Genomic DNA, 11177 nt, shown 5'->3' on the forward strand with positions numbered 1-11177 from the left:
TATATATATTTATTTATATCGGGTGGTTCGCGCAGGTGAGGGAAGGGGCGACTATACCTTGTGTAGCTTGGCTTGAAAGACATCAGGTACATCTCGACGTTTCGTTACGTCAAACGGCGATTCGTTCGAGTGATACAAAACGGTACGCTCGGTTTTATTAGAATACGATATATGTAGACTTTACGTACGTGTGTGTATGTGTGTACATGTATGCGCGTGTCGTTTTTCCCGCTATTCAGTCGTGTGCATCGATCGCACCGTAGTAGCGGGAAAGCGTACGTCTGTGTACGTGTACGTATGTACGTATAACGTACACGTGTATGCATATAATGTCCGTAATACGCAGCCGTTCCATCCAGCTTCGGAAGAGCGATCCTCATTAATCGTGGCTCAAACGCGCGCCTATGGATAGCGAGAGAGAGTGAGAGAGAGAGAGCTTTAAAGCGTCCATCGATCGTCGCCGTCCTCGCTCCAAATTCGCGGGGGAGCAAGACGGGGGAGAGAGACGGAGGAAGCTCTCTTCCCGAGGGTCGAGCGCAAAATAGGACACCGCAATGCTCACACGAGATACACCGGATATCGCGTCGCGGCTGCTTGCACGCTGAATTGGCACGCTTCAGCGATTTTAATTCGAATCTTCAACCGCAAGCACAAGTTCTTTCTCTTTCTCGCTCTAACACTGTAATTTTGTTTTTCGAATTTTATAATCAGTCAAAACGGAGGAGGGGAGAGAAAGAGAAAGATTTCACGCGTTATCCAGGGTGCATCGCGCTGAAACGTACTCAGCACGATAGCACACTCCCCGTCTCATCTCTCATCGAAGGATACGATGACGCTTGGGAAGCAGCGCGTTCGCGAGAGGACGCCTTCCTCACGAGAGCGTGAAGATCGAGGAGCGTTCCTTCGAGCCCTCGAGTACGGAATCGATGGCGCTCCTGCGACGCTCCTGTGACGCTTCCGCGACGAGCAGCACCGGGTTCTTCGGCGGGATGTCGTTGTCATCGCTGTCGTCAGGCAGACCGTAGTCGGTGCGGCAGGCAAACGCGACGCTGTTCGACCTGCGTCGCGTCTTGACTTTCAACGTCGCGCCGCTGGCCTGCGTCTGATGCTGATGTTGCTGCTGCGGTTGCTGCTGCGGTTGCTGTTGCGGCTGCTGCTGCGACTGCGACTGCTGCTGCGACTGCTGCTGCTGCTGCTGCGATTCCTGCGACGTCAGGCCGCTGCTCCTGCGGCTACCGCGTCTCGGTATCCCGGTCCACGATTTCACCGTGGTGCCGGATGGAACGGCTCGTTCTCAGTCTCCCCGGTGTCTAATTTCGGTCGTCGTCGCCGTCTCGACGCTAGTAGACCCGCGCTCGCTCGCGGTCGAGTCGCCTGGTCATAAGGGCGCTAGGGTTTTGCTGCGGCGGGCGAGACGGCTCTCCAGCCACAGGTACGGCACCACCGCCAGCACCAGGTTCACGGCGAGGCCCAGCACGCGATAGCGGATGCACACTATACCGTGCAAGCTGAGCGCAAGGGCCAAGCCGAGCCAGCGCCAAAAGAGCGACGTCGACAGCGGTCCCTGCCACGCGTTCGGGTACAAGCCCATCACCAATGCTGAAAAAGAAAAAATCGTTAAATATCCTTTTTTTCTCTTCTTGCATTTTTATTTGCATTCGCGTCTTAAGAGAATTATTGTTTTTACGTAAGAAACGTCTTCGCCGCCGACTTTTCGTCACGCGATTCCACGCAAGATAATTCTTTATAGAGATGCGTAAATTAAGATATGCTATTTTCGGCACCGCCCCCCATCGCGTTTTTATTCTTCTCGCGGATACAAAGACGATATCGCCTCGTCTTTTGTCGCGTCTGCTTGCTCAACACGCTCGCGCGATTTCGCTGTGTGTGCACAATTGGCGAACGGCGCCTGCGTTCTGACAAAATGCAGACGCACGTCGGCACAAAGCGGAGCCTGAAAGTCGCTTCCGCAACTTTAGTTTTGCTCAATCGCAAACAGGGACTCGCGGTTTCTGCGAGCCGTCAGATGGCCTGGCTGGTTCAACTGTCTTCGCCCAAAAGCAGCTTTGCCACATGACGTTCGCGTGTCATGAAGAAATCAAACACAAGATCACCATCTTACTTACTGTAAATCAAAGTTTCCCAGATGGAATTACAAACCCCCCAGGCAGCTGATATGACATGGAAGAGAGCTGGATCGTCTCCCGTCGGTCTCCAGGTTACCAGAACCAGCAGAAGACAAGCGTGGAAAGCGAAACCTACGACTGGAATGAAGAACAGAGTTTACTTTGACTCGCGATTAACACATTTGAATTAACATAGTCGGACTAGAACCATAATATTGTGCATCTCTACATTTAATTATAAATTTATTTTACTTTTTATTTTCATTTTTTAATTTTTTTGCTATACTAATAAATCTCGTATCGTACTATTCTTATTCATCTATCTATTTCACATCTTGATTTGTCTTTATTCCAGCATCCTGAACTATTAATTTTATTTCATATTTTTATTATTAAATTTTATTATTAAATGATTTGGGTCCGATAATGTGTTTGTTATTGAATTTAATGTGTTAGAAGTCACTTACCTACGACAAAGTACCTTTTAATGTGCCTCAGCAGCATCGAGAGCGTCGCAGCGGCCAGAGCTTGCAACAGAGCCAAGCTCAGGAAGCTTAAGGCCACCGCACCGGCGCCGCCCAAGGCGCATACCACGTACGCCTTGTATAACAAAATACGTTTTTTTTACAATTAACACTTGATTAAAAAGAAAAAAACACGCTGCGCAAGTTACAGTCATTTTAAGAAAATTTACAAAGTCACTCGTGTCTCGTTTACCTCTGTAAAATCAGCGTAAATGAAGCCCTGCTCCAGCCCGATGAAAATCGTGAGAGGCGTCGCGAGCCTGAGTTTCGGATCCTGAAACGCGGATTTCACGGATTTGAGGATGTCCTTGACGCTGGCGCGGTCATGGTTTGACTTAGGCTCTTGCAGCCTAGAGTCGAAGAACGCACATGATATGCCGAGACCGAGCACCGCCAAGCCGAGCCAAATGCTGACGAGAATCCTCGAGCTACCCGGCGTCATCGTCGGCACGTAGAGGGATTCGTTGTAAAAGTACATCTCCTCCGAACAGTACTCAGCCCCGCAAACGTCGCTGTTCATTACACCAGACGGTATCAGGTCCATTACCCTGACGAGGACCGCGGCAATGAGACAACCTGAGAGCATAGAAGGAAGGAATATTAAATAGATTAGTTGAGACTAGGACATACAATTACAAAACTAATTATCTGGACATAGGATGAGAGCCGGATTTATTCTGTGCCAAAAAATTTGCCAAATATTTTTTAGAGAAACGCGAGATTGAAAATAAAAACCTTTACCAGTGATACATTTTTATCAAAAGCAAACTTGCATTCAAACTAAACAAATTCAATTGACCTGTTATATATTGATGGTTAATTGACATTTTTATCATTTCCGAATCCTTCAAAACTGTTTTGTTACAATTGAACAATTGTAATTATTTTTATATGATTTTTATTGCCTTTTCGATCAATTTTACATCGTATACGTAGTATATACATACACACTATGCTTTCAACTCTGTCGATTCGATATAAAATTGAATAAAAATCACTTACAAAAAATTTTATAGAAATATTCGCAATTAATATAAAAATAATTAATAAAAGATAATAAAGATTGAAGATTAAAGATAATAAAAATATTAAATAGTATCCATCATTGATTTATTAACGTTGAATTAATATCGATTCGACTAATTATTTCTAGTTATTAATATTACAATAATTATAACATTACAATAATTGTAACGTGTATGTACAAATATGAGGAAGAAGGATGAGAAATAAAATACTTAGACACACACATGTTACAATGCAAAACTAATTATGTACAAATACTTAACATAGGAATCATTAACCGAATGAACTCAGAATATTTAAACAAATTTAATGAGGTCAAAGCGAGGAAACGAATAGATGCGACCTACCGATTGCAAGGCCGATGTCCTCGGCCAGTTTGATTCCCCGATTGAGTCTTCTCAGCAGGCATTCGCGACGTGTCTCATCGGGATCCTCGGGATCGACACAAACCAGTGCCAGACTGGTCGCGGACACATTAATGTGTGACGTCCTCGCCAGGAAGCTCGAGGTTGCGCAGCAACCCAACATAACGTAGCTGGGCGCGAGTATGTACCTGGCAATGCGGGAAAAGATACATCGCACTTATAAACGTATATTTTTAACATTATCTTCGCTTTTATCCGTTTCAATTCTTTTGTCAAATCGTGTCACGCTAACATCTTTGATCCAACCCAGGAGATTTAAAATTTAGAGTTGGCAGCTCAGGCTATCGATTTGTTTCATCTCTTTTTTATCAAATTGTGATATTAATACGATAATTGAAAAGTTCTCTGATGAAAATTTTTCTGAAAATTTTTATAAATTAAAACACTTAAGAAATAAAGAGAAATTCTACATTTTTTCAGAAGTTTTTATATAGAAGCTCTGAAATATTCTAAGGTCCATATAAACAATATGAGAAATTTTCTCAAAAATTAAAAGATTATATAGAAACTCTGAAAAAAATCTGAGAAATTTTTTATACAGTAAAACTTTTTTTCAAAATTTGTTTTCAGAAAGTGGTTCCAATTCATATAATAAGAATCCTGAGGAAAATTTTCACCGAGATTAGCATTCGAACATGAGGGCAGATTTGGTACCATTTTGGATACAGGTGCACGCCGACGAAGATAGCGGTGATCACGTGGCCTGCGGTGATGGCGAGATTCGTGCCGAGCCGTTGCACGACGATGGGCGCGAAGCAGCTGGTGGCGGCTGCCATCATGTAGAGATAGGCGAGCAGCACCGGGCCCATGCGAGGCTCGAACGCGCCCAGGCCCGCCTGCAGCGGGAAGATCGGCAGCGTCGCGGCCGAGCAGCCCGCGTGGCCGAGCAGAAGGGCCGCGATGTGACGCAGCACGGCCTTACGTGGCGGTCTGGGTCCGGACGGGGCCGCGCGGACCGCCGCGATCAGTCGGCGCACCGACGACGCGCCCGCCGAGGAGTTCATGGAGTCGCGACGCCGCCACGACAGCGCCGAGGTGCGCGTTGACCGGCAGGAGATTGGCGAGTACGCCGCCATGTGCTGCAAAAGGTGATAAAGCTCGAATATTACAGGATTGGACGTGGGGTTCTTCCCCGCGAGCGGGGGACTTGGCGCGCGATCGGCGAGGAGCTATAATCGTCCGCTCGCGCGGAACACCGGAGTAATATACGCGCGATCGCGACTTTCCTTTTCCTCGGCGTGTTCTCCGAGTGCAATCTCTCTCGTCGGGTCTAAACTTAGACGCAGCCTCGAATCCAGGATCTCGACGAGCAATGTCAAAATCAAAGCGAAGCTTTAGATCAAAGTCCGAGAGCTTCTTCTTACTAAATCGGAATCCCTAGTAGCACAATACTTTAACGGTACATTGACTAATATTGGATGAACCTTGATTATATTGGGAGTACATTTGGCTAAGGTTTTTTCCAATGTAACGCCAATACTGATCATAAAATATTGATTTCAAATTAGGATGCAATTTATATCCAATATAAAAAATTGTATAATTTAGCTTTGACCTTTGACCCAATGTTGAACCAATATTGAAACAATATTGCTGCTTAGACAAATTAGCTAAATAACGTGAAGCATCCACTTTACAATATTGGACCATTATCAGGGATATTGCATTTACAAATAAACATCACTTCTCAATGTTGCGCTAACGTTTTGCTCTACTTGCAATGCTATACTTGGTAACTATAATTGGTGACTATTCACTTTCTGTCTTTCAGTGAACAATATACTGATTCCAATTTAGAGTGTTTATAGTAATTACGATTTCTCACAAAGATACGACCGCGTTAAGCTTAGCAAAGTCTAAACGACTGATACCTCCAACATGGCATCGTTGTCACTCAGGGTAGAATGATGATGCCCGCTGCTTCTCGCGCGCTTATGCGAGTGCGCTAGCGGCGGTGGCTGCGCCGGCAATCGCTTTGGACCAAGACCGCCTATCGGTGCCGGTTTGTACACCGGGCTCCCCAGCTTGTCCTTGGACAGCTCGTGAAGATTCGGCAAGGAACCCATCGTTATTCACCCCGTCGCCGTTCTCTATCGCTTCGCGATTACTCGTGTGATGCTTTCTCACCGTGCGATCAGGCCCCCTCGCTCGATCTCATTACGTTATGGGTGGTCCGTGATCGGCGTTTTTCTCATCCGCGAGTTGGTCACCTAAATCAGAAGAAGCGAACTTTTCGTACCAAACGCAGCAATGCTCATCTATTATCATGGGTATCAAATATGTCTTATATCGCTCATCTACTACAGCAACTCGAAAACTTGTCATTTCTAAAATTATCTAAAAGAAAAAGAATAAAAGAACTACACTGGAGTAAACAGATCTAATAAGACTTTTATTGCTATATAATCAGTTACACCCAAAATTATACCTAAAAATAATATTACAAAAGTTTGACGTTTCAAAATATTCAAACTGGAGACAAAGTATCTTCAGAGTTATATTATTGCTACAGCAAATGAGCGATAGATCGATTGAAACCTAATACGAAGCTAAGGGTTTCGCGAGATTGTGATGTGAGATTTACCGCGTGTCATATTTCTTTTGCGTTTAATTTTACTTAAAACGCCTTAAAAGATAAAAAGGTATACACGCGAGACTCGATACTCGTTTTGAGATACAAATCTGTCTTTAAAACGACAATTAAGCATCCCAACGGCGATCTCCTTCGAACGTCAGATAAGGAAGTCAGCCACGAGAGTCCCGCATGTCTCGTATAATTCAATTGAACGATACTCGTCACTCGCGTTAATTATAAGACCGAGGAAAAAGAAGGAAAAAAAAAGGAAAAAAATAACTGCGGATAAAAATCGTAGCGGTCACCCGCGCAGCCTTGAACGAGAACTTGCTGAGCCAGCCGTTGGCGTAAATAAATGAGACACACAGGCGCGGCCTTCGTCAGACGAACGGTTCCGTCCAATTGCGGTAACCGACGATCGGCGATTGACGATCGAGTGGCTGAAAACCGGAAATTCAGAATGTAAATTTAAACGCGCAAAACGGTTCCGCGATCACGTCATCCGCGCGAGTTTTAATCGACCTCGGTGGAAAAGGGAGGACGCCGGGGGACAGGAAGGAAGAGGAAAGGGCAGACAAAAAAAAAAATGAGGAATGGAACACCGGAACGTGATCGCTACGCGACACGGCCGCCGTCGCAAACGCGCCGATTGTTATCTACTTACGCAACGCGAGTCTGCAACCAAGCACCTGCTTTACGGCCTCTGCTTCGCGTGCACACCTTCCTCCCTCTTTCCCTCTGGCGAAGCCGCGTGGTCGCCATTATCGGGCGATCGAGACGATTAACAACAATCGGATTTACTTCTTGCCTCTATTCGCATTCTAATTTGTAACTGTCAGATCTCCGGATCGGCGTCACGTTGTGCGTCCGAGCTAATTGACTGGGAAAGTTAGATGAGATCGGAACAGTTTTCCCGTTATCGCTTGTAAAATAATGGAATTACAAGAATTACGGATTAGAGTTTTAAGCGAAGCAAATTAACTTTCTGTTCGTTCTCGCGTCGTTCATTTTCGCGTCACACTATCAATAATCCGTTTCTAGGGCACTAAAAAAATTCTTTGTCTCGTTACGTTCCATATATTCGTGAAAAAAATAATGCTCGGAAACGCCAGGTGCATAATTTGAATCTCAAGATTGAACGTTTAATAGTTCGAACCTTTCAAAAGTACGTTCGAGCTGTTTGAATTCATTTAAGGTCCGAAAGTTCGAAATTATACTTTGAATCTATTATACGCTAAAATTTTCCGAAATATTAATATAGAAAAGAAGAAGCTCATGAAAAGCTACCTTTTGTTACCAATGCATATTGCGCCTTCAATCTTGTTTACTATTCAAATTTTAGACGTAACAAGTCGACATTACAGACTAATTATTGATTAAGTTCGAACTGTTCGAACTATCCAAAATATTGTAACAGTTTCTCTTTTTTTTTACTTTAAACTACTCAAATCAAACGTACAATGAGTTTGAATCTTTTATCTGGTGAAAACGAATGCTTCTCTCGGAGAGCGATACTTTTCGAACGAGCTCACCGTGAAATTCTTGATGACTACTGACCGGAAAGTAATCGATAAGTTCGAAAGTGATTAGACTAGCTCGGCGAGAGATTCATTACGTATCCTTCGCAAGTCTCTCTCGATCGTAGATCTTATGCGTTCGAACTTGTCGATTTTCCGTTATTTCGACACGCGTGCTGCACGCGATGATGGAACTTGGAAACGAGTGGAAATCTACCGAAAAAAATTCCGCAAGCTAGGTGGGTGTAGCCGGTAGATCGAAGGTGAACTAGTTTTCACACGTAAAACCGTGTGCACCCGGCAACAACTCACGTTCACGGGAAATCCAGAATCAGAGAGGAGGGAAGAAGAAAACAAGAAGTCAAATCAGAAAACGGGTTTCACTGTTGCACACTGAGAGAAAAAAAATGATCGTGATTACCATAATTTAAATATAATTTATAGTCATTTCGTCCACTATATTTATCAACCATCCAGATTATAGCTACTAATTATTATTCTAATGCAAATAAGCAAATGTTTAAAAAAGAATTGTATTCATTATGAAAAGTTTCTTTTATTTGTACTATTCATATTTTACCATTTTATCATTTTAATATTTGATGTTATCAGAATTTATAGCAAAATTTTGTTTATAGTTGACAAAACTATAAATATAAATATAAACATATGTATATAATATAATTCATTATTAATATTATAAAAGTACGCAAAAAGGAAGATTTTTTTTTAATTTAATAAACCATTTTGTTCAATTATTCCAAAGCATATATTTCTTTGTTTCTAATAAATTTTATTAAATCTAAAGAAATCTGTTTAAAACCAAAAAAATATATGTTTTAAAATAGAACAAAACTATTTATTAAATCTAAAGAAATCTTTTTCTCTGTGTATAAAAACAAAGCTCTCAAATAATTATTTAACTATGTAATTACAGTCACCAAATACTTTTCTCTCAGTGTAGGAAAAATATTTAATAAAACGATTATTATTGGCATCTAAACTCGAGAAAAGATGATCGAGAAAGGAGATCGGCGGTGAGGACGAGTCGCCTGATTTCCTCTTAGGGGGAACACAAGCTTCGATAGTCTTAAGCTGTTCCCGCCACCGGGTGCCCTGAAAATCCAACTGCATTCTGTGCGCGGTATTCGCTGAGTGGATGCTGAATGCATCTCGCGGAGCGTTGCAACGACGTGCGTCACAGGGGAAAATGCGGCCGATGCGACACGGTGCTGAATCGATATTTCGTTTTTCAGCACTGTCCGCGCTCCTGACCTTGGTTATTATTCTCGCGTCGGCCCACGTAACGTTAAAGCTGCCGATAATTACGTGGGTTTGCGCCGCCGGACTCGGGTAAGACGTACGACGATTGAGAATGTGAAAAAAATGCTGCAAACTCATTATCCGACAAAGCCCCAGGGAGGCTCAATAGCCAATGGAAGAATTGAAAAGGTAAAACCTCATTTTCGAACTGATGGATATCGATTAATTTTCTCCCATAAAAAGTAAAAGATATAATTTGACTTGACGACAGAGTTGTCGGGATGATTCTGGATAAATAAAAAAAAAAAATACTGAAAATTTTGCATTCCTACAGGTTTCTCAATCGGAATATGATTATTTCAGCGCGGAGCGGCCGATCGAAGAGAGCGGCGCAAAGCGGAGTTTATTTTTCACGGCACGTTACGCACGACGTTAATGACGCGGCTGTCGGCGAGCGAAGCCGAAGACAACGGGGTGAGGCAGCAGTTTATCGTACGTACGGTCGAATATCGTATATTTAGACGGAGGACGTTTCAGACGAAAAACATACGTCGGGAAAAGAGGCAGTTTTAAATCTCGGGAGAATTGAAGGGAGGAAAAGCGCGAGGGAAGGAAAACTTACGTTTTCGCGTTTACGTTGCTGCTGCTGCTGCTGCCCGACCGAACAATCGCCATGGTTCGCCTCCGCCGAAACTGGCGGCTGCCGAAACTCAGCCTGCTGTTCCGTGCGGTGGCCCGTCACGGAGCGCGATCGCCCCTGATCGCGTTGAAGCCGAAACCCTCGCTCTCATCCCGCACGGCGGCCAACTCCCCCGTCATCGGGGGGGGTTTCGCGGCTTCTTCGTCGTCTCGCTCGTCGGAAACCTGAATCGAACGCGTCGCGTCTCAAACGACGAGAACGCAAAGTCGCAGGTCGTTAAATCCGTGGCACTCGCGTCTGAGCGAATCGGACTTGGGAAATCCCTAATCGCATCCCGAGGTGTTCCGGAGATCACCCTGGGCCGACCGACGACGCGGGTCTGGAGCGAAACTCGTTGATGGTCACTGGGAGGGACTGGGCAACGACGAGTCTCGGGTCGATCGCCGCGAATCACGCGTGAACGTAGTCACCGTCATAGTCACTCCAGGGGATGGATCGTCATTGGCACAGCACGTCGAGACGACAAAATCACGAGGCGTACGACGTACAATCGACGATCGATCGTCGTGCGGGGACGCGCGCAACGATTTACGTTCCAGGCGGATTTCGACTGACGCTCCTCTGTGTATCCGCGAGCGAGTGTCGCGCAAAAATGTCAGATCCCCCTCGGGAGATGTAAACACAGGGCGGGAATCTGCGGGATTCCGACTATACCGCTCCCACTCTCACGTCTAACGACCCCGTACGGGGGGGGGGCTTCCCGACGTTTTTCTTTTCCTCTTCCAAAAACAACAAAAGCGCGAACTTTCTCAGGGGGAAGGGAGGATCACGATCGACGGGATCCGCGGACAGGATCTCGAGATCCTGGGCCGACGACGAAGGGATGACTCGCGGAGCGCGCGCGACTCGCCTCCCTGTGTCCGCGATTCGGTGTCGCTCGGTTCTGCTCGAGCCAGCTCGGCTCGGCCTCCTCTTCTGATGGTCGATAACAGCGAGAGTGCGTACTGAGGGCGCGCTCCTTTAATTCCCACCGAATCTCTCCCTAGCGCGTGATCTCGCCCTCCGAATCGCATCCCCCTTC

The 11177-nt window shown here is 45.1% G+C and overlaps 1 protein-coding gene across 2 annotated transcripts; it reads right to left on the reverse strand.

The window, feature by feature from the left end:
* Window positions 1-10168, reverse strand: LOC105836039 (UNC93-like protein). 2 transcript variants are annotated; one of them, XM_036293511.1, is made up of 9 exons: window positions 10079-10166; window positions 7341-7556; window positions 5973-6311; window positions 4756-5180; window positions 4024-4229; window positions 2844-3226; window positions 2594-2726; window positions 2127-2264; window positions 1-1599 (listed from the first exon to the last, which is right to left on the reverse strand). In XM_036293511.1, exons 3-9 carry the CDS (start codon window positions 6165-6167, stop codon window positions 1379-1381), a joined length of 1701 nt encoding a protein of 566 aa, XP_036149404.1. In that variant the 5' UTR covers window positions 6168-6311; window positions 7341-7556; window positions 10079-10166; the 3' UTR covers window positions 1-1378. The 2 variants fall into 2 exon arrangements, with proteins under 2 accessions (XP_036149404.1, XP_012535251.1); XM_012679797.3 differs by lacking the exon at window positions 7341-7556 and having other exon boundaries at window positions 10079-10168.
* Between the last annotated feature and the right edge of the window lie 1009 nt (window positions 10169-11177).

The sequence above is a fragment of the Monomorium pharaonis genome, chromosome 11 (assembly GCF_013373865.1).
Source record: "Monomorium pharaonis isolate MP-MQ-018 chromosome 11, ASM1337386v2, whole genome shotgun sequence".
In the NCBI taxonomy this organism is placed as follows: domain Eukaryota; kingdom Metazoa; phylum Arthropoda; class Insecta; order Hymenoptera; family Formicidae; genus Monomorium; species Monomorium pharaonis.

Bases quoted from the DNA above. Each gene is read 5' to 3' on its own strand.
- LOC105836039 (XM_012679797.3), bottom strand. From the start codon at position 6,167: ATGGGTTCCTTGCCGAATCTTCACGAGCTGTCCAAGGACAAGCTGGGG. The intron at 5,181-5,972 runs GTATCAGTCGTT...CACCTTTTGCAG, and splicing joins ACAACGATGCCATGTTGGAG to CACATGGCGGCGTACTCGCC. The intron at 4,230-4,755 runs GTACCAAATCTG...CCGCATTGCCAG, and splicing joins GTGCACCTGTATCCAAAATG to GTACATACTCGCGCCCAGCT.